The sequence below is a fragment of the Magnolia sinica genome, chromosome 4 (assembly GCF_029962835.1).
Source record: "Magnolia sinica isolate HGM2019 chromosome 4, MsV1, whole genome shotgun sequence".
Lineage (NCBI taxonomy): Eukaryota > Viridiplantae > Streptophyta > Magnoliopsida > Magnoliales > Magnoliaceae > Magnolia > Magnolia sinica.
Window position 1 is genome coordinate 114,176,095 of NC_080576.1, and position 27,093 is coordinate 114,203,187.

The 27,093-nt window shown below is 40.4% G+C and overlaps 1 protein-coding gene across 4 annotated transcripts in view; it reads left to right on the plus strand.

Moving 5' to 3' along the window:
* LOC131243953 (phosphomethylpyrimidine synthase, chloroplastic-like) overlaps window positions 1-26,716 on the plus strand; it is a 39,832-nt gene extending 13,116 nt beyond the window's left edge. The window contains exons 1-7 of one of the 4 annotated variants that reach the window (XM_058243614.1): window positions 18,791-18,833; window positions 20,698-21,014; window positions 21,150-21,273; window positions 21,886-22,712; window positions 23,359-24,044; window positions 24,504-24,594; window positions 24,748-26,716. In XM_058243614.1, the coding sequence (XP_058099597.1) occupies window positions 20,700-21,014; window positions 21,150-21,273; window positions 21,886-22,712; window positions 23,359-24,042 (1,950 nt within the window). In that variant the 5' untranslated portion in view covers window positions 18,791-18,833; window positions 20,698-20,699 and the 3' untranslated portion in view covers window positions 24,043-24,044; window positions 24,504-24,594; window positions 24,748-26,716. Of the gene's footprint in view, window positions 1-10,060; window positions 10,237-18,790; window positions 18,834-20,697; window positions 21,015-21,149; window positions 21,274-21,885; window positions 22,713-23,358; window positions 24,045-24,503; window positions 24,687-24,747 lie in introns of those variants that run through there. The other 3 variants (XM_058243615.1, XM_058243613.1, XM_058243610.1) reach the window with 3 other exon arrangements.
* The last annotated feature ends 377 nt before the right edge of the window (window positions 26,717-27,093 follow it).

Sequence of the window (27,093 nt, forward strand, 5' to 3'; positions counted from 1 at the left end):
TTAGATATAAGTACAACAAAAATAAGATGTCAAAATGAAACATAAAAAATGTGGTAGTTACCACTTTCGATATTTCCCAACATGGTCCATGGTCCACAGGTTGTCAAGTCTTTTCTTACTACATCCATCCACATCCTTTTTGCGCCTTCCCCTTGCCATTTAGAGCCTTCAACTTTTAACAACTCACTCCTAAACTGGCACAATTTTTGGTCTTCGTTGTGCATGACCAAACCATCTTAGTCTACTTTTGATGAGGACATCCGAGCACCATTCAGAGCATACTAGAGGAGATCTTTGGCCCCAATTCCAACATCTCTATGATTGGACGATCATTATATGGGGCCCGGATCGAATATGTAGCCGCGTTGGAAGACCCCACACTGGGAAGATATATGTGGGCTGCATATAGGAGCTTATTGAACACATCTAAACTGTTGGATTGAGTGGACGCTTTCATCAGGCCATTGGATTTCGCCTGTTGGATCATCCGAACCGTTGGCCCATCTTGATCATTGGGCCATCTTGGCCGCGGACATCATGAGACATTAGTTTAGTTGTTTTCTTAGTTTTTTGTGATTTGTTTTATGTTTTAGTTGATTTACGAGGTATTTTGAACATTTTTTTAGCAATTGGGGTTTTTTTTTTTTGTAAAAACACCCTAAAAGACTATAAAGGGGTGGGCGTGTGAATGCCCTAGCATTATTATGCATTGAATAAAAACTTATCTTAATAGTGGCTGAAGGTTTTTCCAGAATGCTGTTAATGGGGCAGCAAGAAGGTATTATTAGTGGTTTCAGGGTGAAAGGTATGTTGATCCCAATATCTCATATTCAGTTTGCCGATGACATGTTAATTTTTGGTGTGGTAGAGGAAGAAAAAATCAGCAATTTGCGTTCTATTATCTTATGTTTTGAGGCAGTCTCGGGTCTTAAAGTTAATCTGGTGAAGTCAGATTTTTGGGATCAATATGGAGGAAGATGAAACTGAAAGTTGTGCTCATTTGTATCAATGCCCAATGGGAAAGCTGCCCTCTTCGTTCGTAGGTCTCCCTTTATGTATTGGAAAGCCCCCCAAGTGCTCGTGAGACAAGGTTATTGAAAGGTTTGGAAAGCACCTCGCCACTTGGAAGTGCAGATATTTATCTTTGGGCGGTTGGCTTACGTTGATAAAATCAGCGTTGTCCAATCTTCCTCTATATTTCATGTCTCTTCATAGATGCCTGACTTCGGTTTTGGCAATTCTAGAAAGACTAAGAAGGAATTTTTTTGGCATGGCAAGGAGGCTAAGAAATTTCATTTAGTCGATTGGAAGGAAGTGTGTAAGCAAATTCAAGAAGGGGGTGCAGGGGTGAGAGATTTAAAAACCATGAATATGGCCCTCCTTGGGAAATGGACGTGGAGGTTGGGAACAGAAGACGGGACATTATGGAACTCGATTATCAAATCCAAATATGGGAGATTAGAGGGAGGTTGGTGGACCAAAGTCTCGTTGACATACAAAGCTTCAGCTATTTGGAAAGGCATCTTGTCTTCAAAAAGGGAGGTCCTCAAAGGGACTAGTATAGTTATAGGCAAGGGGAACAAAACGCGTTTCTGGGAAGACATCTGGGTGGGGGATGCCCCCTTGAAGGACGACTTTCCTAGTATATTCCGTCTTGTGCCGAGCCAATCTATTCTTGTGGGGGACTGCTATTCTAACTCAGGGGTGAATGGTGTTTGGAACATCAATTGCGGAAGAGATTTACTTGATTGGAAGATTGAAGAATATGTGGCTCTCCTCAATTGTATCTCCAACTTTCTCCCAAACAACTCGCAAGAAGACAATCTAATTTGGAGGAGAGACTGTTCCAAACCATCCTCGGTTAAATCTCTCTACTCTATCCTAGCCTCAAAATCTCCGAGGGAGGACATCTTTGTGATGGGTAAAATCTGGAAATTCAGAGTTCCTCCTAAGATCGCGGTTCTCGGTTGGTTAGGAGGGAAGAAGGAAGTTCTGACAGTAGATAACTTAAGGAAGAGGGACATGATTATTACCAACATTTGTCTCTGCTGCATGGCTGATGAGGAATCGGTAGATCACCTTTTCGTCCACTATCCTCTCATCGCTCAAGTGTGGTCAGTTATTCTTAGCTATTTGAATATAGCGTGGTGTCTCCCTGCCACTTTCGAGGGTCTGTTTAAAGCTTGGCTTGGGCCCAACTTAGGGAAGCAAAGATCGATATTGTGGAAAAGGTGTCTGTTGGCTGTCTGGTGGGCGGTTTGGGAAGAAAGAAATGGAAGATGCTTTTCTGGGATCTCTAAATCTTCGGGTTCAATTATTTTGAGAGTCCAGCATTTTTTAGCTGAATGGGGACTCGTTCTTCCTAATTTTTAGGTTGTTTTTGTTTATGTTTTTTTTGTTCTTTTGAGGTAGTCTCTTTCGCTATCTCAGCGGGAGTCCCCTCTTTTCTCTTGTATTATCTTTCTTATCAATATATCTACCATCACCTTTAAAAAATAAAAATATAAACTTATCTTTTGCTTGAGCAAAGAAAACCTCCCGTGATTGGAGTGGTGTGAAGCCATGGAGTGATTCTATCTTATCTCTCTCTTATTCTCTTCTTCACAAGTATTATCTTCACTTTTCTCTTATTTTCTCTCTCTTTACTTCCCTCAATCTCTCTCTATTTCTCTTTATTTCTTTATTTTCCTTTTGCTTCCTTCTAAACCCATCCCCATATCTCCAAAACTCAACTAAACCTAAACCTACCTTAACCGTACAACCATACGGCCGATCCAACTCCCATTTCTTTCCCTCTTTAATCCTTGCTTCTTTCCCCTTAAATTCCATATCCTTAAGTCTAAAACCCTAAGCCCATTCCTAGAACCTAGATTCCCCAAAACCCTAATCCTAAATCTTCCCAAATATCAAAACCCAAATTCCCAAATCCTAACTTCCCTAATCCCAAACCCTAATCCAATTTCCCAGTTCCTAAAATGTGTATCTCACAAGAGGAAGTTTCTGCTCTGGAAAGGCTCTTTCAGATTAAGGAGGTTAAAGAAGCAGTGTCAAGTCTATGCAGAGACAAAGCCCGAAGCTCGGATGGTTTCCCAATCGGGTTTTACTAGGTTTTCTGGGAGTTGGTCAAGGATGATTTGATGAATTTCGCTGGGGACTTCTTTGAGTTTAATAGGTTTGCCACTGAACTGTGCAACACTTTTATTGCGCTGGTTCCCAAAAGGGAAGGGACTCAACATCAAGGAATTTCGGCCCATCAGTCTTATAGGCAGTCCCTATAAAATTCCTTCTAATGTGTTGTCTCCGAGACTGATGACTGTCATCTCTAAGATTGTGTCTCCTTTTCAATACGCTTTGTGGAAGGGAGACAAATCCTAGACCCTATCCTTATTGCCAATGAATGCCTGCATTCTCAAGCTAGATCCAAATTGCCAGGTGTCATGTGCAAGCTTGATTTAGAGAAGGCTTATGATCATGTCGATTGGAAATTTTTAGATTATATGCTTAAGAGATTGGGCTTTGGATTCAAATGGAGAGCTTGGATGAAATCATGAGTCAGATCTATTAAATTTTCCATCCTCATCAACAACTCTCCATTTGGGTATTTTAAGGGATTGAGGGGTTGCGTCAGGGAGACCCTTTGTCGCCTTTCCTATTTGTGTTGGTTATGGAGGCCTTTAGTGGCATGTTGTCCAGGGGACAACGAGTGGGTCTCTTTAAAGGCATAGGGGTGGAAAATTTTAATTTCTTGATTACTCATTTGCTCTTTGCAGACGATACCCTACTTTTTTGTGAAGTAGAGGAATCTCAAGTGGCCAATTTAAGTATGACTGTGTTGGTTTCAAGTGGTCTCAGGTTTGAAGATTAACTTGGACAAATTAGAGTTCTTTCGCATCAATTTAGAAGCAGAGGTTTGTTCTTCTCTAGCTACCTCATTCGTCCCTTCCTACCGTTTACCTGGGCTTACCCCTGTGTTTTGGTAAGCCCCCCATGTTGCCATGGGTTAAAATTCTCGAAAGGATGGAATGGAAACTTTCCTCCTGGAATATGAATTTGTTATCATTGGGTGGGAGACTGAATCTCATTAAGGCTCTCCATATGTTATTTTTATCTCCGTTTAGATGCTCTAAATCTATATTTATTAGAATTGATAATCCGCAAAGAAAATTCCTCTAGCAGGGTGTACTATTGGTACTAATCCTAAGTTCCCTTAAATGCATTCATTTCTAATTTTATCCTTCCTCGTCTTGTTACTCATCTATCTTAGCATACTCATTTCTACTACACTCATCTTATGAACATGTTCTTTAAGTAGCCAACATTTTGTCTATAAAGCATGGATGGTCTTATAGCTATCCTATAAAATTTCCTTTCCAATTTGAGTGGTACACAACAATCACTTAAAACTCCAAAGGCGCATCTCCATTTCTTCCACTCTTCTTGAAATCCATGGGCAACATCCTTTCCAATCTCTCTACTCTCATGAATTATTGACCCAAGGTATTGAAGGTAGCCATTTTGGGAAACTTCCTTCTTTTTCTTTTTTTGAAGATATTTTGGGAAACTTCTTAGTCATCAATCTTCACAAATTTCTCATTTTCATTCCTATTATTACTAAAGTTGCGCTCCATATACTCGATTTTCATCGAAATAATTTTGAACCCTTCAGATTCTAGTGCACCCCTCCATAAATGTAGCCATGTATATGCCCTCCCTCGCCATGTCAATGAGAACTATGTTATCTACAAACAACATAGACCATGGGATCTCTTTTTGCAAATGCATCGTTAACTCGTCCATTAGCCATTCCACTCAATCAAGGGCCATAACATCACTTAGACTAGGTATAAACAGTCATGGGTGCGAAACAAAAATTATGAAATAGTTCACTGGAATAAGGCCTTTTTATGCATTTTAACGGTCGGATTTCCTTAGGAGTTGGATGCTTCTAAACCCTAGGGATGAGCCTTTTCTCTATGCTCCTTGTGGTGAGACTCCACAAGATCCTATCCTTTTGCTCTTTCTTCTACCCATTTATTGTCCCCTATATTCTATGCTTTTTTATACCCTGCATTTGGAGGGATTTGACTTAAATTAGTGGAAGCCCTAATATAATAAAATAAGAGAAAGGGCTTGGCTATATAGAGCCTTCCTCTTCCTCTTCCTCTTCCTCCTCTTCCTCCTCTTCTCTTTTCTTCTCTTTTTCTCTTTCATGATTTTATATTGTCGCATGGTATCATAATGAAATTCATGAGCAATTCAATATGAGATGAATGCCATGTATTCTAATGGTATGAAATCGTGAAAGAGCCTCTCACATGGGAGTTAACTAATCTTCCATCTGATAAAAGACTAGTTAAATGTAGGTGGAATTACACAGTTAAGTTTCTATCCGATGAGTCCATTGATCGTTACAAAGCTAGATTAGTAGCCAAGGGCTAGACCCGAGTTTATGGAGTGGATTATTTGGATACTTTTTCTCTAGTGGCCGAACTTAATTCAATCCAAGTTATTATTTCTATAGCTACCAATTATGAATGGGCTCTCTTTCAACTTGATGTGAAGAATGCATTTCCGCATGAGGATTTACAAGAAGAGGTGTATATGGAGCAACGTCTTGGGCAATGTTCATAGTATCAGTGTCCCGTTACATATCACACCCTTGGGATACAAATACATATTGATTATCGCATGGGATATATTGTTTGTATCGGGTAATGTATCGCACTTTTTGGAAAACATTGGAAATTTGGTTGAATTAAATCTTTCATCATAAAATTAGATCTTTTTGGGAAATTGTGGAAGCCTTATCTTATAGAATTAGATCTTTCATCAGTGAATGGGCTTCCTTAGTATCTTAGTTGCAATCTGGAATTTCTTGGGTTGTAATTGACTCACTGGCTCGGCGGCTCTTTTAGTTGCTTGTTTCTCCTTTTATTTTTATGTGCCTTTGTTTTGCTATGGCTTTAATAAAATTCGTCATCTTTTTTTTAAAAAAGGGGAAATTGGTTGAATTTTTCAATGAAACTTTAGGGATTGTTAAAAAAAACCTTAATACACACTTTTAAATCATAATTGTCATGCATGATGCCTTGCATTCTGCCTTTATTAGGCTGTAGGTACAGTTCGCTCAACCGAGAAATTCAGGGGGTCGACCGAACCTCGTTGTGATGTTCCCGGTTGATCGAGGACTGTTTTGGTCAATCAAGAGTCTTTGTTGAAAGCTCAGTCGACCAAAGGTTGCATAAGTAATGGGTATTTAAGCCTAATTCCGAATTAGGGCCTGGATTTATCGGGAAAATACGAGTGTTCTCTCTAAAGGACGAGGGTTTTCGCGAGATGAGAGGGTTTCCAACACTTGTAAGGTTTTTCTCGAGGGACTAGGGTTTTCCTAGGGTTGCGCATCGCATGAGGAGATCAGGCGATCCTGTAATCGAAGAAGGTGAGCGGTGTACTCTAAGGTTTTGATTGTATTTGATATCTGTCTCTTTGTGGCTTGGTTTATTCCCACAAAGGTTTTCCTACGTAAAATATCGTGTTCCGTGGTTGATTGCTTTTGGTTTAGTTATTTGCTTTATTATATTGGTCTATCTTCATTTATCATGCTTCCTCAAAGCGCACGGATTAACGGTGGTGTTAGATCCAAATTTCTAATACCTAGGGTTTGATCCAAGTTTGTTGTGGCTTGGGTTTACATCATTGTGGTGTGATAAGGAGCCGGTTTACTCCAACAAACTGGTATCAGAGCGTCAGGTTAGACGTTCGGGATTCAACAAATATGTCAGGATCAAAATTCGATACACAGAAATAAAATGGGAAAAACAATTTTAGTTTATGGTAGTAGAATGTCAAGGATATTCTAGTTTCACAAGGGTTGAGCAAGGGATTTTTGGAAACAAAACCTGAGAAGATGCCGGATGATGACTGGAGCGATCTTAGGGAGAAAGCTATGAGCACCATTTGTTTGTGTCTATCGGATGTGGTTATGTACAATGTCCTGGATGAAGAATCTCCCTTGGAGATGTGGAAGAAACTAGAAGACATACATGTTGAAGTTCCTAACAAATAAGTTGTTTGTGAATAAATAACCTTTAGGGCTGAAATTGAAGGAAGGATCGGATCTCCTATAGCACATGAACACGTTTACAAAGGTATGTAACGAGTTGGTAAGGCTCGGAGAGGCGATCAAGGAAGAAGACAAAGTGGTGCCACTTTTAGCATCGCTTCCCACATCATACGACCATCATGTCACTACTCTACTGTATGGGAAGAATACAGTGAAGCTTGAAGAGATTGCCGCAGTTCTTGCTTCCAACGAGATGAGGAAGAAGTCGATTGATGAGGAACCTCAGGCGGAAGGGTTAGTCGAGAAAGGGGGTCAAGGATGTGGGTGATCCGTGGAGTGATCTTAGTCCGACAAGAAGAAAAAGTCTAGATTGAAGTTGAAGGCAAAGGATTGATACTTCTATTGCGGCATAAAGGGGCACTTCAAGAGAGACTGCTAGAAACAGAAAGATGACCTGGAAAGCAAAGGAAAAAGGAACACATGTGAATTAGCCAGTGTAGCAGAAGAGAGCCCAGAAGGAGACCTCCTCTTGGTCTTTAAGTGCGGGCCATCTCTCAAACATATGGATTCTAGATTCTTGATGTTCATATCACATGTGTCCGGATAGGACTTAGTTTAATTCCTACAAGTCCTACGATGGTGGAAGTGTTCTGATGGGGAATAATGTTGCATGCAAGCCAATCGAAATAGGGTTAGTTGCGAAAAGGGGATCAGGGATGTGGGCGATCCGTGGAGCGATCTCAGTCTGACAAGAAGAAAAAGTCTAGATCGAAGTCGAAGGCAAATGATGGATGCTTCTATTCCGGCATAAATATGCACTTCAAGAGAGACCTGCCAGAAACAGAAAGATGACCTAGAAAGCAAAGGAAAATGGAACATGGATGAATCGGCCAGTGTAACAGAAGAGAGCCTAGAAGGAGACCTCCTATTGATCTCCTTAGGTGCGGGCCATCTCTCAGACACATGGATTTTAGATCCTGGATGTTCGTATCACATGTGCCCGGATAGGACTTCGTTCGATTCCAACAAGTCTTATGATGGTGGAAGTGTTCGGGGGGAACCTTAATATAATAAAATAAGAGAGGGGGCGTGAGAGGCTGCTTAGAGCCCTTCTCTTCTCCTCTCCTCTTTTCTTCTCGTTTTCTCTTATTCTCTTTCACGATTTCATACCATGACATAGATACTATTGCTCAGATGTCGAGTTTGTAAGTCACCCTCCTTGCTGTGGGTGAATACTACAGTATTCTCCACTTGTCATAAACTGGATAAATACATTTTTACCTTCCAAACTTAAATAAACGGAAACCTTAATATAATAAAACAAGAGAGGGGGCGTGAGAGGCTACTTAGAGCCCTTCTCTTCCTCTCCGCTTCTCCTCTCTCCTCTTTTCTTCTCGTTTTCTCTTACTCTCTTTCACGATTTCATACTGTCACCTAGATACTTTGCTTAGTTGTCAAGTTTGTAAGTCACCCTCCTTGCTGTGGGTGAATACTACGGTATTCTCCACTTGTCATAAATTGCAGTATAAAAGAGATAAATGCATTTTTACGTTCCAAACTTAAATTTAAGTGGAAACCTTAATATAATAAAATAAGAGGGGGTGTGAGAGGCTGCTTAGAGCCCTTCTCTTCCTCTCCTCTTCTCCTCTCCTCTTTTCTTCTTGTTTTCTCTTATTCTCTTTCACGATTTCATGCTGTCACATTGATACTGTTGTTCAGTTGTCGAGTTTTAAGTCACCCTCCCTGCTGTGGGTGAATACTACAGTATTCTCCACTTGTCATAAACTGCAGTATAAAAGAAAAGGGATAGATACATTTTTACCTTCCAAAAAACATCTGGGATAAAGAGGCCAGAATCCGGATCCTGTACAAACGTCTGTAGAATAAGCTTCTTCTGTAGCTCTTAATTCTGTGTGTAAAGGTTATTAATGTGTGTGGAAACTTATTCACCTACGTGTAAGTGTTGTTCAACTGTCAATGTGGGGTCCATCTTGTTGTGTATGCCATCCAACCCATTTCATCAAATGAGGCCCACCATGATGATGGGGTGCCCCAAACCAAAAATCAGGTCTATACAATCATTAGGTGGGCCACACCATAAAAAACAATGAACTTCCACCCAAAAACTTCCAAATTGATGTGGTGGGCCCACTTGATGATTGGATCGGCGTTGTTTTTGAGGCGTCCCACTTTCATGATAGGGCTACCCTTTTGAATGGGTTGGATTCCACACAAACCCCAGTGGTTCCCCACAGGCAGAGCTGTAGAATAAGCTTATTCTAAAAAAGTTGTAGAGGATCTGGCCTCCTGGAATCAAATAGCTTTCTGCTGCGGTTTTTGGATAATAATGCAACAATTACTGTCTGGATGTTTGTCTTTTCTGCATTATATGCATAGCCAGGGGGAAAAAACATAGAATATTACAGTATTACTCTCAAACAATACAGCCCCCAATCCAACTTTGTCATCTCAATGTGCTTATACACCATCCAATGCATTGATATATGGTCTTGAATCCCTAATGAAGAGCTAAGCAATAGCAAGAGTAACTCCTATATGTTGAGCAGTCGCAATGTTCCTGTCCTTCCATCTTTGGTTATGGATTTTTGCCTTCTATGTCGCATATCGTTTGCATGGTTTGTAATGTGCTGTATCATCTTTCTAGAACTTTGGGCACACCTCTACTCGTGGTCATGCATGTAGGACATCCGAGCTATGTATCAGGTGAGCCCTGTGGATAGCCTGGTCAAAATCGTATCTGGCCGTCAGACATTCAGGTTGGCCACACATGAAACTATGGATGGTTTTAAAAATATTGTCGGTGGTCCATACTTCACATGTGGCTGGCATGATGAGTGGACTGGTGTGATCAAGTGATTTAGTCAATGGGACCCCCTCAATGCACACTTATGATCTCTCATACATGCTGCAAAACCACTTGCTTTATAGCTCATTTTTCAAGGACCTTCCTCACGTTGACCTTCCATCCATCTGCAGAAAAAGAGAAGGTAGAAGGTGAAGAGCTGCAGGAGTGGTTGAAGCTAGTTGTCGCCCCAGCTGAATTAACAATCTTTGTCAAAGGCAAACACGAGAATCTTCTTCCACTACGGACAGGCTCCTGATAACAATTAGATCTTTTATACTGCCATTTAAAAAAGAAAAGAAAAAGAAAATCCAAGGTATGAGTTCCTTGAAACGTCGGTAACTGCCAACTGCAACTAGTCTGTAAATCAGTCCCTCATGTAGGTTGTCTTTCATCTGCAACCCAATCCTTGATAACTTAAATTGCCTTAAGTTGCTCCCTTTTGTTCATCCCATCTGACATTGGCCGGCCTCATTCCTGTCAACTCAGTTCGTTGTCCTCTTAATTTCCCTTTATGTCTTTATAATGGAGGGATAGAGGGAGATGGATGAGATCTTTCCGAGCCTTTGCAACATTGCTGAGTTGAAAGAGGTCGTGTTGTTTAAGCTGTGTATTCAGTGGTAAAAAAAAAACTGTTGTACATTGGTGTTATATTAGTAATTCACTATTCTTGCATTGTAAATTGCTTAATCGTATACGTGGTAATTTTCTGTCAACAGAAGATTCACTTTTCTGGAGGCTTGAAAGAAAAAAAACCAAAAATTCCATTTCGCTGCTGTTGTTATTGAGAGGTGCTTTTGCAAATTGGTTGATGATGAGGATCTGTGATCAATAGGAATTTTGGCAAGTGAGATGGGGCTCACTAGATGAATGGTCCGGATTATGGAGTAGATGTTTTCACCACAATTATTGTACAAAATGACCTGCGGGCCCTTCCGTGATATGTTGATGACATCCATTCTGATGGTCATGCCGGCCTTCATTTGGCCACGGCCCCAAAAATAAGGCAAATCCATGACTTAGGTAGGCCACATCATCAAGAAAGGTTGGGAGAGTTGAGGGAGTTAGCCCTGGTCAATTGTTCCCTATGGCGTGGCCGGCCTGAGTCAAATGGATTGGCATGTTTTGTGACCCATGGCCAAACATGGGAGGGAGTGCATGATGGTCTGGTCGGAGTGGATGTCATCAACACATCATGGTGGGGTCCACAGGCCATTTGCACCACAATTGTGGTGAAAACATTTGTACTCGAACATTTTCCCTGGATTAGCATTGAGGCATGGCATAGTGGCAGCGGCCTGATTTTTGAGCCAACAGATTGGGCTTCTTTATATATGAAATGCTCGGTCTGAACTAATTGAAGAAAATTCCGTTTCAAGCGTCACTAACCATTACATGCAATCCGAACCATTCGATTTGTGGGCCTCAATCTTAAGTGATCCAAAGTGTTCATTTTGTGGGCCTTAACATACATGGCTGAGTTACACAAAGTCTCTTCCCTCTTGGCGTGTTTGGTCTGTGGAATAAAATGGTAATGAATTGTATTAGATGGGATTTATCGCACAATGATTCCATGTTTGGAAATACCATGGTATTTTAGCCTTTCAATCCCATGTTTGGGATAAAATTCTTGCCACTAGATTAAGCAAAATCTTTTTTGGTGGACCATGAAATTGTAATCAACTGACCAAATTCACAGTAGATGGTGTTCACTTGTACACATATATAATCAGAATGTCATGTGGAAACTGTGTATATTGATGGACAGCATGGATAAATGCATGCATCAATGTAGGGTCCACATGTGTTGGATTTCAAAATCAATGAAAATACTGCCTGTGACCAAATGCAATTCCAATCCACCTAATTCCAACTTTTCTCGTCCTCTCCAAATGCTGGATGAAATTTTCAAGGGAGCAAATGTAATTCTATCCCACCTAATCCCATCTAATACCTTGTGCCAAACACCCCCTAAGGTTCACGGTTCTGTATAAGTAGAGCTGTACACGAGCAAAGTAAGCTCGGTTACTCGCTCGACTCAACTCGGCATGAGTTTGAGCCGAGCACAAGGATGAGTTTGATACTCGTTTTGATTATGAGTAGAGTACGAACTGGGCAATACTCGACTCGTGTGCTCGACTCGGTATTTTAGAGTATTATTATTTTTTTGTATAAATTGTTAATATATGTCAAAAATTGATATCATATATTGCTAATATATGTCAAAAATTATTAATATATGTTAATATAGCTAATATATGTTAATATAGAAATTGTTAATATGTTAATATAGCTAATATACGTCAGAAATTGTTAATATGTTAATATGTTAATGTAGCTAATATATGTTAAAATTGTTAATGTATGTTAATATAGAAATTGGGCTCAAATTTGGACTCGGTCTCAAACTCAACTCGAAAACTTGGACTCGACTCAGCTTGAGCTCGAACGAGTAGAGCACGAGCAGGGAATCCATGATCGATGCTTGAGCAGAGCCGAGTATGAGTAGGACTCGGGCAATGCGAGCCAAGCATTAGCTGGGCAATACTCGGCTCACCTTGACTCGTGTACAGCTCTATGTGTAAGAGGAACTTCTGTCACGTGTGGCTCCCACGGCATATGCGACAGATGCTTACTGTGATTGAGACCGTTGATCACCTGTCCCTTCACATGGATTGGGCAGTATCCATAAAGTGGAATGATTGGAGGAGCTTTTAACACCCAATACTTTTAAGCCCTCTGAATGTGGATGCTTTGGTCCACATAAGAACGCACGTATAAAACTTGGTATCCTTTAACCCATATATAATACAGTTTGCTATCATTTCCATCCACCAAAATTTCTCGGCCGAGATTCACCCCATCCATCAGTTGTGCGGACGAATTCCGCTGTGGAACCTAAACATCAGTCCAATCCATGACTTTGGTAAGCCACATCATAGGGAATGGTGTAAAATCATGCCTGAAACTCGAAAATCACGTGGAGTTGTCCACATGGATCTTCGAATGCACTGATTTTCTGGGAGGCCATTAATCCTGCTGGGCCCAGGGCAGTTGAATGGATTAGAGAGTATATACACCCCACGTTGGATCCCATAAAATTTAGACGATTTTAACGGTGAGACTTATCATCTCAACTGTTCCCCATGGTGTGACCCACCTTAGTTTTAAAACAGCTTGATCTTTGGGCCACAATCCAAACACAGGTTGGAAGAACTGATGAACGGGTTGGATCTCATCCACATAAAGTCCTCCATCCACGTCTGCTAGTAGTCACGCAAGCGTTGGTTTGGACGGGGCACATACCAACTATGGGAGAGGAAAGCCATCCCTACGTTGGCATGACAGAGGAGCCCTCTACAATGCACGTATCAGAGAAACGGTGAATCGGGACTGTTCATCTAGAAATCTGATCATAGATGAAGTCCTGGTTATAAAATAGCACAAAATGAATGGCGTTAATCAACCAATTAATGGCCTTCAAAGGGATGGTCATTATCAAAGTTGTGTAACGGTTTCAGATGTCAAAAAGCAGTAAGGATTTTACATTCCATGTTTCTTTTATTAACTTACGCTCCGTCAAGGTATGACCCACTAGATGAACGGTTCCGATCCACTGTATCTCATGTCACGTGGACCTCGTGCACCGAGAGAGCTACATAGATGGAACTTCCATGAGATCCACCCCGTTCATCACCCACGCTGCCTCATGTTCACTTTAAGTTTCAGGGAATCGTGACCATCCAAAACTCAGGTAGGCCACGCAACAGAAAAACGTTGGGTTAGAACGCCCACCGTTAATTTTTTTAAGGTTCACCGTCATGTTTATATTCCATCCAATCGATTCATATGATGTGAATCATCAGGATGAAAGAATTTACTAAAAATAAAGTATTCTAAAAACTCAAATGGGCCATACTAAGTGAATTTAAAGGTTTTTTTTTGTTTAACTTATAAAGTGGTCCACAAGATTTCTGAAAAGTCCTGATTGTTTTGGATCAGCCTAAATAATGAGTATTGAACATGGTAGACGGAGTGGATTTTGTGAAACTTAAGCAGTTTACTCATATTAGAGAAAGTGGCTCCTGTAGTACCACGCGAGGTACGCAACGCTTAACAATGCAAGCTGGCTGCCGGCCCTACGGAGTCGTATTTCTGATAATTGAATTAAAAAACAGGGGCATGTGCAGCAGCGTATGAATATTCTAAGCAAACAGTGCATTATTGCACTCTTTTCCACGGAAGAGGTTCCACGACTTTTCTCTCTGTATTTCTATAAGTCTAAATGAATTTCCAATTATATACGCCCCATTTTCATGCGCTAAACAAGTATGCACCGAACGTGCCAACTTATGTCCTTTTTCTAGGATCTGGTACGTTAAATATGTTGAATCCTCGTATAATATTCCTTAATCCAACGTTATGTTGTCATTTATCAGCTTTTTTATTCGTTTACAAAGAAACTGACGGTTAGTAATGGTTTCAACGGTCTAGATCGGACATAACATTTCTATTTACATTATCAAAGGGAAATCCTTTTTTCTTTTTTTAAATGTTGTTTGTACCGAATGGAAAAGTATCAATAACGTATCAGATTCTACACACGAATGAGAGGTTGCACGTGTGGAGAGTTTGGTGTTTGGCGCTTGGGGACGGAAGCGCCAGTGGCTTTTCTCTAAGAAAAAGATCCGAATCTGAATCCCTGAAACGAAGAAAAGGACGAGACGTTTTAAGCGTTTGTCCTACCCTGCGTTGCGAACAAGAGTCATGTGATGTACTATGGAGAAGAGCGTGATGATTGATACGCAGGCGCTTATAAATCGTACACGTGTCAACATCGGATTAATGTAAACTGTCGAAAAGTGGGACCCACTACAGATAGGTTATCTCTGAAAATCATATTGGTTGCCGTCTTAAGTTTTGTTTGCCGACACTAGCTCGCTGAATCTGGACCATTGCACATCTCCTCCCGACCGTACAAAAAATGTCCACAGATCGACTAGTTTACTTAAATATCTAATTTGGATTTTAATATACTAAATATCTAAAGTAGGATGCACCACTTGAACGGTTTAATTTTAGTTTTTATATTTTGGGTGGTTCATTTCTTTGTGCATGAGTATCAACTGTCCCGATCGCTAGAGTATCAAAAGTTCACCCTTTAGGAGATATAATCATACAATGCATTGAACTTTTCGTTAGGTGACGCCCCCTGCCACACTCAACACGTTGCGGCCCTGACAGTGGGGCCCACCTTGTTGTATGTAATGTATATCCACTCTGTCCATCCGTTATTATATCTCATTTTAGGTATGAAAATAAAATTTAAACTTGATCCAGAACATTAATGGGCCACAATAAAATTTTAATGGTCAGTCAACAATACTTCGTAGGTGTGGTCCACATGAGATTTGGATCTGCATATTTTTTCTGATCATGCCCTAAAATAATCGACGTAATGGATGGGCAGCGTAGATATACAATGTGGCCCACATGGTCCGGGCTGCACCTAATCCGCCCCCATAAGTAATGGTGACTCTGCCCATTGGATCGGACATTTTTCAATGGACAGACCATTTATGTGATAGGCCATTCCTGGTGGATGGTGGATTCCAGAAAAATCATTGGAATTTCATCTTTTGAAATTTTGATTGCACAAAGCTTATGGCAGCCGTTCATATTCCAAGAAAAAGAGTGAAATTTTCAAAGGGTTTGAATGATCCAATCGAGGACTTTTATTTTTCTGTCCACCATACAAAGCAAGAATCATGTTAATCACGGTGTCGATAATTGGAAGATAACCCAGATTCAGAGTATCAAGTCCCTACCCTATTTTATTACGGTACGTCGAGATGTACTATGGCAGTCCTCTTCCCAAGGAGGCAAAGGGGAGTGCTATATCCAAGCCGTTAAAGAGTTCTATGCAATTACCTCCAAGGTTAGGATTGATCTTGCGACTTCGACTTAGAGACGTTGGTTTCCGCGTAGTAATTGGCTTATTTCATTTATTTTATGCCACATGTAAATTTTCATAGTGCCTGTGTATTAATCGTCACAGGCTTCCAGAGTATCAAAACAGAAGTCCCTGTAGGCGGAAGCTGTGTGGGCCCACGGACATGCTCATCACAAATCCAGTCCGTCCATCAGTTTTGAAAGATCACAATACGCAGGATCATTAGTATCATGCAGATGCAAAGCTCACGTTGGCCACATCCAAGAAACAGTGGCAACGGAGACGTTCACCATTGGAAACTTTGTAGGGGCCACAGAAGTTTTTTTATCAGGATTATATTTGATATTAAAGTTTATCTGAGCGGTAGTAACCGTATGAACGGTTTGGATAGAATATAAACATCATGGTCGGCTCCAGGATGGTTTCAACGGTGGACGTTTACGTTCTTAATTTTTCCTGCAGTGTGGCTTTGATGACATTTTTTAATGCCTGGTTTTTACATTTATCAACTATTATTGTCTTTTAAAACAGATGGACGGAGTAGATTTTTCATAGGTATTTATGTAGTCCCCACACAGCTTCCAACTACAGAAATTCCTTGCCCGGGGCACAGGCATTCCGCGTCCCTCTCTAGGCTATTGAAGAAGGCTAGAGCAATTCGCGCGAGGGGAAATCGAACAGGTAATCGCGGCTCCCTTGTCAACGTGAAACAAAATATAAGATCCCGACGAAGTAACAGGTGGATCTTAATGTTAAAATCCCCTTTTCCAAAATCCATTGTGGTTCATTCATCAAGTGGGCCATATGTATAAGTTGAATATGGCCGTTGGTGGTTTTATTTACTCCGTCATTTCCGATCATGCATTCACAGCCATGAGAATTTTGGCTTTTATTGGGTCATGTGATATGAGTCCGTATCCCCTGTTTGACGTAAACAGAGGATCCGTATTCCATGTGATAAAGATAATCTTCCTGTTAGATAACACAGGGGTGCATATCAAACCAGTAACACCGTGGAACCGGTCCAACCGTCTGGTTTGGTTCGATTCTACGGTGCATCAATTTCCATTTTTTCGAAAATTAAAAAACCATTTAGTTCGGTCCGGTTGATTCCAGTCACGTGCGTCGAGAGTCACCTTTTCAATCCGTAGTCACGCGGACGGCGGAACTACTTACAAGTCCTGATCAGTGAAATATCTTACAGCGGATTGCCTGTGACTCCATCCATATGTTTTTAAAGAGATGTCCTTCATAAATCCACTCCATCTATATGTTTTTAAATACTATAATGGACGTATATGTAAAAGAAATGAAGATAAAAATCTAATGTGGGCCACACCAATGAAACAGTGGGAAAAGAATCGTCCACCATTAAAACATTATTGGAGCTGAATACTATTTTTATATACCATCCAAACCGTTCATAGGGTTATTACCATTCAGATAAAACGTAGGACCATATATAATCTTGATATAAAACTTCTGTTACCCCATACTTTAAATTCGCTGTTTCGTTTGTTATGGCCCACATGATTTTTGGGTCTGCCTTATTTTTAGAATCATATCTTATTGTAGTCTTTAAAAACAGATGGACGGAGTGGATTTGTCATGTACATATCTGTGGGCCCACACATCCCCGAGCACAGGAATATCTCCATGCCCGGTGTCATATGCAATCCGCTTACGAAATATACATCTCCGAGAAGGAAGCGGATTGGCTGGTGTACCCCACACTATCTGTACAGCTGCTGAATTGACGTCAGCAAATTCTGTGGATCTGATCACGAGATATGTGTTATATCCAAACCGCCCATTAATTTTGTGAGCTTATCTTAAGTCTTGAGACGAAAAATAATACAGATATAACTATCAAGTGGACCACACTGCAAAAAGAAGCGGGGTATTAAACCTCTACCATTGAAACCCTTTTTGGGGTCACAGAAGTTTTGGATCTATATGAAATTTGTATTTCCTCTTCATTTAGGTCTTTGTGACCTTATGAACAGATTGGATGGAAAATAAACGTTATGTTGAGCCCTACAATTTTTTTAACGGTGAAAATCATTATCTCCGCTGCTATTTGTAGTGTGGTCCAGATGATCGTTGGATATGATTCATTTTTTGAAATAAGTTCTAAAATGATCTCTAAAAATATATGAACGGTGTAGATATGATAAATACATCACTTTGGGGCCCAAATAACCTTGATCTCCTTTGAACCGTTCGTACAAAGAGGAGCTTCAGTGCTCGTCTTCGCACGACACGTACGTACAGCAGCTATATAGCTGGTGTGAAAAAAACTGCTACTCCCCCTGCCACCAGCCAATGGCTGGTGGTCGGTGCTCCGTGGGTCCCACGATGATGTATTTGTTTCATCCATTCTGTCCATCTATGTTTCTAGATCATTTTATGATACTAAAACAAAAATGAGTTATATCACAACTTCATGTGGACCACATTACAGGAAACAGTGTTCAACGAAGGTCAAACATTAAAAGATTTTTGGAGGCCATAAAAGTTTTGGATCAAGCTGATATTTGTTTTTTCCCTTCATCTGGGTCTTTATGACCCAATCAACAGATTGGATGTCAATTAAACAGTCCAGCAGGCCTTAGGAGGATTTGAATGGTGGATATCTAATCACTATTTTTTCCTGTGGTGTGGTCCACCTGAGATTTATTTCCATTTAATTTTTCGAAGAAGATATTAAAATGATCTTTAAAAATGGATGAACGGAATGGATGAAACACATAAATCATGGTGGGGCCCACAGAGCACCGACCACTAGCCACGGGGCTGGCGGCAGGGCGAGTAGCCAATCCGTTTCGCCTTCAATGCCAGCGCCCTAGCCTCATAAATGCCCCCACCAAATCCTCTATTCTCATCTGAAACTGCTCTCTCTGTATCCGCATTTGGTAAAAAAACCGAGAAGAAGAAATCTCGACCTTTCGCAAGGTATGCGGTCTCGGTGCTCTAGATCTTCATTTGCAATTTCTGAAATTTCCATTGTTTGAAGCGCTACTTCATCATTATTAGATTCTTGTGTGTGATTTCGAATCGGCTGCTTTAGAAACCCTAGCTAGCTTCTTTTTTTCCTGTTTTCTAGTAAGAATTTGATCTGCTCTGTGGAGATTGATCGATGTATTGGAGTATCTTTTACTTCGGTTTTGCTGCATAGATGTAGAATCCGTTGATTTCTTAGGAGTCATTTGGATGCATGTAACATTTTTAGTTGTAAACAAATTACACCTGCCTGTTTGGATGCAAGTTGTAAATTACGTACAGGCAAACAGTTCTTTAGTGTTTGGATAACCAGTTTGGATGCAAGTTGTAAATTACTTACAGGCAAACTTTTTTTTGTGTGTGTGTGTGTTTGGATAACCCGTAAAGTGTTTAAAGAAAGTGTGTATTCACACCTCCTAGCGCTTGGAGGGGGTAATCACTCCCAAATCTTCAAGTCACATAAAATGCTTGACGAATGATATGCCATTGGGTTGAGTTGATATATCTTTGAGCTGATTCTTAGGTTACCAATCATCAGGTGAGCCCCAAAAGTGGGCCCACTGGTTCAAAAATGCCAATTTGGAAGGGTGTGATGGATGATACACAGGCACTTAGAAATTACGTAGAAATTGCACGTGTCATACAAGTAGTCAGATTAAACTTTCCAAATTATGGTAACCAGTGTAATGTATCATGAAACGAAAATTAAGCTTATTCAATTATTTGACTATCAAATTTGTGGACATTTATTGGATTTTAAGAATGAAAAAAATCCAAGGGTCCTATTTCCACAAACAAGTGTCTGCGGATCAGAGGTTAGGATTGTTTGATCTTGGGAATGTGACTTGGCAATAGTTGGCTGCACAATCTAGCCAGTTTTATCTGAGTTGATATATGCCACATGTGCAACTTCTGAGTGCCTGTATTTCAAGCATCATAAGCAGCTTGAGTTCATATAACTCAATAGGGATGTGGGTTGCGTGTAAACATGTTACAGGGAGCCTGCGTAAGCCAAAGCTTTGTGGCATCCGTCGTGATGTTCGCGTGAAATCCACTATGTCCATCCGTTTTGCCAGCTCACTTTACATTGAGAGCCCAAAAGTGAGGCAAATCCAAGACCCAAGTGATGGGCTACACCATTCTAAATAGTAGGGAGAGAAACGCCCACCATAGAAACCTTCCTAGGATTACTGATGATATCTTATATGCAATCTAACCTATTCATAGGGTGATTCTCACCAGGATGAAGGGAAATAGCAAATATCAGCCTGTTCTAAAACATCTGAGGGCCCAATAAGGTTTCAATGGTGAGCATTCAATCCCCTCTCTTTCTTGTGGTGTGGCTCACTTGAGTTACTGATCTGCCTTATTTTTCTGCTCACGTCCTAAAATGATATGGGAAAACTGATGGATGTCCCACAGACATCATGGTGGGTCCTGTGGAGCTTTGGTTTACATGGACTCCATGTAATGGGTTACAAGTAACTCCCTTCCAGACCCCTTCTTCCTCGCAGGCTTCTCTCTATCCCCAATCTTTTGAAAACGTGACTGTTAGAGTGCCTGAACCTAGAAGTCACTTACAGGAAAGTCAAATATCTTCTCCTTTTTTTTTTCTTTTTTTTTTTTCAGATTTTTTCAAATGGGGCCTTTACCTACAAGTTGTAACTAACAAAGTTCTACAATGAATGCTCACTAACTTTTAAGCTTGACAACTTGTATAGAAGATTTACATAACCAGCTTGAACATCACATTTAAGAGATATGTAACGTGCTTTGTACTTTATTCGTGACTCTCTGCTCATTTGTTCCTTCCAGGGATGGCATCCATACACACTGCCTTGACTTCTGTTGTTTGTAAGAAGGGCAGGCCTTCTTCATCTGCTAAGCTGCCAAATAATGCTTTTTTACCTGGATTTGAGGTGGTGGGGCGTGTTTCAAATGTATGGGATAAGGAATTATGCCCCACTTCAAAGAATTCTGTGCCAAGAGCCACTTTAACATTTGGTCCTTCTTCCACTGAATCGGAAAAGACAAAACCGAGGAAGCACACAGTCAATCCTGCAGCCCCTGACTTCTTTCCACTTCCACCCTTTGAAGAATGCTTTCCAAAGAGCACAAAAGAATGCAGGCATGTGTTGGTTTCTTTTCTTTTCTGTTCTTTTTTTCGTTTTTTTTTTTTCCAGTTCTTTAAATATTTAGCCTGTTGAAATTCTTCTCCGAGCTGAAAAGCCAATCGCATTCTATATGATGATGTGCTTGCCAGGGAGGTTGTTCATGAGCAATCAGGTCATGTCCTTAAGGTCCCATTTCGACGCGTTCACTTAGCTGGAGAGGAGAAGCACTTCGACACATATGACACAAGTGGCCCACAGAATATAAGTCCGCGCATTGGTATAAACGCTAACCTGTTACGATTTCCAGTTTCTGGAGTCTTTACATCATCATTACAAAACTCAGCAGTTTGAGGTGTTTACGTACTTTGCAATAAATGATGTTAATCTTGTTTCTTCCCTTTTTTCTCAATTTTTTCTTTGTTCACGTATTTGTCAATTGGTCCCTACCTACTGAAATAGACATGGTATGAGTCATTTTACCTCCTGTTGATCTTTCATATTTTAGAATTTGCTTCTTGTCTTTATTATTGCTATGTACTGTTTTCATATTCCTTAGATAAGTGTGGAGTCGTTTTCGGCTTTGTGGAGTTTATGACAGCGGTTATGCAGTTTCTTCTGATCAATCTTTGACACCCACATTTGTTTAGCAATGAGCATATTTAAATACAGTTCCTGTTATTTTTAGATTTTTTTTTTTTTTTTTAATCACTGTGATCGTGCTGTTTCAGAAAATTATGTACAGTTTCTCCTCTCCGCATTTTTTATTTTTATTTTTTTGTTTCCTTCTTTACATTGAATTGCTTGTTCATAGAACCTTGGTATTTATTTGTCTCCTGACTACCTTCATTTATATACTTAAAGATGCTTTGATATGTTGTGACTTTGGCAGGTCTTCCTAAGATACGCAAAGACTGGGTTGATGGGCGGGAAAAGCTGGGTGGACCAAGATACACACAGATGTTCTATGCTAAGCAGGGAATTATAACTGAAGAGATGTTGTTCTGTGCCACTCGGGAGAAGCTTGACCCAGAATTTGTGCGGTCAGAGGTTGCACGTGGACGAGCTATTATCCCTTCCAACAAGAAGCACTTGGAACTGGAGCCGATGATTGTTGGGAGAAATTTCTTGGTCAAAGTCAATGCAAATATTGGAAACTCTGCCGTCTTGAGCTCCATAGAGGAAGAGGTGCATAAGCTTCAATGGGCGACGATGTGGGGCGCTGATACTGCCATGGATCTCTCAACAGGTCGCCATATCCATGAGACTCGTGAATGGATCCTTCGTAACTCTGCCGTACCAGTAGGGACAGTGCCCATCTATCAAGCACTTGAGAAAGTGAATGGCATTGCAGAGGATCTTAGCTGGGATGTTTTCAGAGATACCCTGATTGAACAAGCTGAGCAGGGTGTGGATTACTTCACCATCCATGCTGGGGTGCTGCTTCGCTACATCCCTTTGACAGCAAAGCGCATGACCGGCATTGTTTCCCGTGGAGGATCCATTCATGCAAAATGGTGCTTGACTTATCACAAGGAAAATTTTGCTTATGAACATTGGGATGACATCCTTGACATCTGTAATCAATATGATGTGGCACTATCAATTGGTGATGGGCTGAGGCCTGGGTCAATATATGATGCCAATGACAGTGCTCAGTTTGCTGAGCTTTTGACTCAAGGGGAGCTGACCCGCCGAGCATGGGAAAAGGACGTTCAGGTAATGTACCATTATACATGGTTTGGTGCCCAAATGATTGATTGGAGTTTCCATTAGTTAACTATTAATGCATTTCTTTGATTGTTTAGTGATTTAGCATCGAAAAAATTGTAGATAATGTCGATTCGATAATTTTTCTTTTTTGGAAGATTATGTTATTCAATAGTTATAAAATTTGGTGGTATAGAGAATCTTATCATATTTTATTTGTTTATGGAAATGCATTGAGTATTACATACAGTTAGGTGTTTACAGATTTCTCTCCATGGCGTTGGCTTCTTTTGTTCATGGTAATGAAATTGTGATATTTATGTTAGCTAGTTTTATATATAATAATATCTTAAGTTCTTAACCCTGGGGACATGCAACAACTGAAAGTCCTCAGTTATGACAATGATTGAAGGTCCAACATTGTTGATTGGGAGTTGGGACACATTTTTATGTTCTGTATTTTTTAAGTAAGCATCATCTTTTTAGTTAAGCATCATTTATCCAAGTTCCCTATACTACTAGGAAAAACTGAGCCATAGTGGATGATTTTTATACCATGTTTTGAGCCTTTATCATGTAAATGAAATATTCGTAAGAGTTCAAAACGGGCTTTGGATTCCACCTTCTTCTCAATAACTTTGCGTGACTTATGTAGGTAATGAATGAAGGACCTGGCCACATTCCAATGCATAAAATTCCTGAAAACATGGAGAAACAGCTTGAGTGGTGCAATGAGGCACCTTTCTATACACTTGGGCCATTAACCACTGATATCGCACCAGGGTATGACCATATCACGTCAGCAATCGGTGCTGCCAATATCGGAGCACTTGGTACTGCACTGCTGTGTTATGTTACGCCTAAGGAACACCTTGGTTTGCCAAATCGGGATGATGTGAAGGCTGGTGTCATAGCATATAAGATAGCTGCTCATGCAGCTGATCTAGCAAAAGGCCACCCACATGCCCAAGAGTGGGATGATGCGCTGAGCAAAGCTCGTTTTGAGTTCCGATGGATGGATCAATTTGCATTGTCACTGGATCCCATGACTGCCATGGCCTTCCATGATGAGAGCTTGCCATCAGATGGTGCCAAGGTGGCGCATTTCTGTTCTATGTGTGGCCCCAAGTTCTGTTCCATGAAAATAACAGAAGACATACGGAATTATGCTGAGGAGCATGGTTATGGGACTGCTGAAGAAGCTGTGCAACATGGGATGGACGCTATGAGTGCTGAGTTCTTAGCTGCCAAGAAAACTGTCAGTGGCGAACAACATGGTGAAGTCGGTGGGGAGATTTACTTGCCTGAAAGTTATGTCACGCGCACATTGGACAGATGAAGGTCAGTGCTTCTGAGCCTAAAAATTCTTGGATATGGCACTTTCTATTCAGTAAATTTAGGATCCGTTTGGTCATGCTTCCTCAAAATGGGATTTCCTCATAAGGGGGTTTAGAGCCTCCTTTTGCAGTCAACTCAGGATTGGTTTTTGCTGATTGAGCATTTTGGTGCTTATTTTGTTGAGCCAGACATGCGATGTGGGTTTGAAAAGTGCATCCCAATGGACAACATCAACTGCCTTTGGGCCTCAAACACCCCTTGGGAGGGTGCATCCAAACAGGCCCAAACGATGTGCCATTCCACATTAAAGTGGTGACTGTTTAACTTTGGAGAGATTGCCAATTTTTTTCCAGATGGCGACTCAGTGTGCCATCGGTGTTTGCAGCTAAACCGACTAATTTAGCTGTGCAGACTTGTTTCCTTTTGTCCACTCATTTTTTTAATATGCTGATTTTCTGACAGGAATAACTTCATGAACTGATCATGTGATCATGGAGGGCCTTGGAAGACTGTGCTGGGCTCAAATTATCTGCACTGGTGTTTTATGGTTTTGGTGAGTAGGTAGCATAGTTAAATAATCCGGACAACTCCTATGTTCTGCTTGAGTATCTATGCTAATAATAAAATGTCTATCTATTTATCATTTATCTGGGGTTTCTTTTCATTGACATAGAAACTGCACCGGGGGTGCCTGTATCTGCTGCAGCCTGGGCCATCTGGCCTGGATATGGCAGGACAGGCTGAGAAAGTCCCTTTGAACCTGAACAGGATAATGCCTGCGTAGGGAGTGTGCATTTTGTTTTTCTGTGTTTGTTCTTGCACAGGGACCTGTCCAGAGTTCCAGCAATCTGATTCATGTGGATGGGTCCGGCGTTGTGGACTTGGCTAATCCGTCTTAGTGCTGGGAAGTAACTAAAACTGCTATTTATTTATTTTTTGTTTTGAGGGACACACACCCACACCCACGCACGCACATGCACGCACACAGGTATCTTTTGCCCATCTGTTATAACTTGAGCAATAACATCAAATTTGCCATTCCATCATTGGGAATGGCTGATTTATTATTGAAACATAAATTGCTTTTGCTGCTCAGTGTGATAATGTTGCTGAGATTTGTAAATCTCACAACATCATTGCAATTATATTGTCAGATTTTCAAAATCTCTCCAGTTTTTAATTTTTCGTGATTTTGTCATGAAATTCTTGTGATTTTAATGAAAATTTTATTTGAGAATGAAAATAAATTATTTTAGAGATTTTTACACGAAAATTCCACATAAATCCCAAATTTGCCAAAGGATTATTCCTTCACGAATCAAAATACCTTAGTGCTTTTCGAGAAGGGAAATTACAGAACTATCCTCAATAGTAATTTTTCTTTGGAAAGTGATAAAGTCAGAAATTTTCGGGGCACACATGGTATGCATATGACATCCAGCCTGTCAAGCATATGCATCCAACCATAATAATCACATGGACCAAAACTCTTTCTGATAGAATCACTGGATGAGCTGCACGTTCATTTTGATGTCTTTCAAGTGCTGTATATTATTTTTTATGGTTTTGCTCACCTTTATGTTTTGGTAGACCAATTTTTTGTTCTTCTGAACATCATGGCAGATTACATCTCTATTGAACGGGTTGGATATCATAAAAATGTCATGTGGGCCCCACACTTCTCTACTTCACCATTTTTGAAAGAAAAAAAGTGCACAGAAATTTCACTGCTCAAAAAGCACTTCCCTTAGTGATAAAATTCCCATAGATTTGTACCTATATTTTCTATATTTAATATCATTTATTAAATTATAATAAATATTTTTAATATTTTATTTTCGGTGAGATTTTCCTAATAATATCATGAGAAAAATATATAATTTTGGAATCCTCCCAAGGGGGCTGAGAAATTGCCAAGAACGAGATTTCTCACTATGTTGTCACTGTCTGAAATAAACAAAAGAACAAATCAGTCTCTCCTCTGTTGTATAAAAAAGAAGAAGAAGAAGAGGGGAATGTACTGCTTGTTGGCATGCAAGTTTTAACTAGGAACTGATACAAATCCAACACCAGCAGTGCTTGCCCTCTGTCTCTCCACTACCTTAAAATTTTAGCTACCGTGGGAAGACAGATGCTGGCTGAAAGTCCCTTTGAACCTCACCAGGATAATTCCTGCACAGGCAGTGAGCTGCTTGTTTTCTTTTTATTATTATTATTTTTTCTTTCTATTTTCTGCCCCTTTTTCGCAGCAAGATGGAGCCCTGATGGATGACTTGATCTAGGCTTGAGTCTCATCTGCTTTTTGGAGGATTGCATCTGCTTCATTAGGGCATGGTTCCCTTGTTCAATTAACTACTCTACCTAAAAATCCATGGGTGGTTTTCGGTAGTATATGAGTGCTGGGATGGGTAATTACAACATGTATGCAAACCCATATCCTTATGACTTTCATGATGAACTTAGATGCTAAAACTGGATTCAAGCACTCCCCATTCAATTATGAAGCAAATGACCTAAATGCGAACAATGCCTAATTTCCATTCAATGCTAAGGTAGACTTAATTGCCTGTTGGTTTAGTTCCTTCCCCATTCCTTACTCATTATGATTCAAGATGGGCTTATTATGGTCATTTGTTCTTTTATGAATCGAAAAATTCCAATTCAGTTTGTTAGAACATTCTTTGTATTGCGGCTTTGAATCTGCAGTGCTACTGCAAGTTTGCCGATATTTGAATATTATGGATATTGCAGCATAACTGAAAGGCTGTTTCAAACATGTAATAGTAAAAAATGAAAAGTCGCAAGGGAAAATTGGATGAAAAGGTTGGTGGTGTAATTTCGTCTTATCAGTTTAATCAAATGGCTGGAGAATGCTAGTCAGTGGAAAGGATTATATTACAGGTGTTCATCTGATTGGGCTGCTGGGCTGCTGGTTTCCTCCGCACGACAATGAAAGATGTTTGGGGTGGAGCCAGTTGCTAGATTAGATGTCTAAATCCAGGTGTGTCCCAACTTTAGATTATAGATCTGAACCCAGGATTGTGTACTCAAG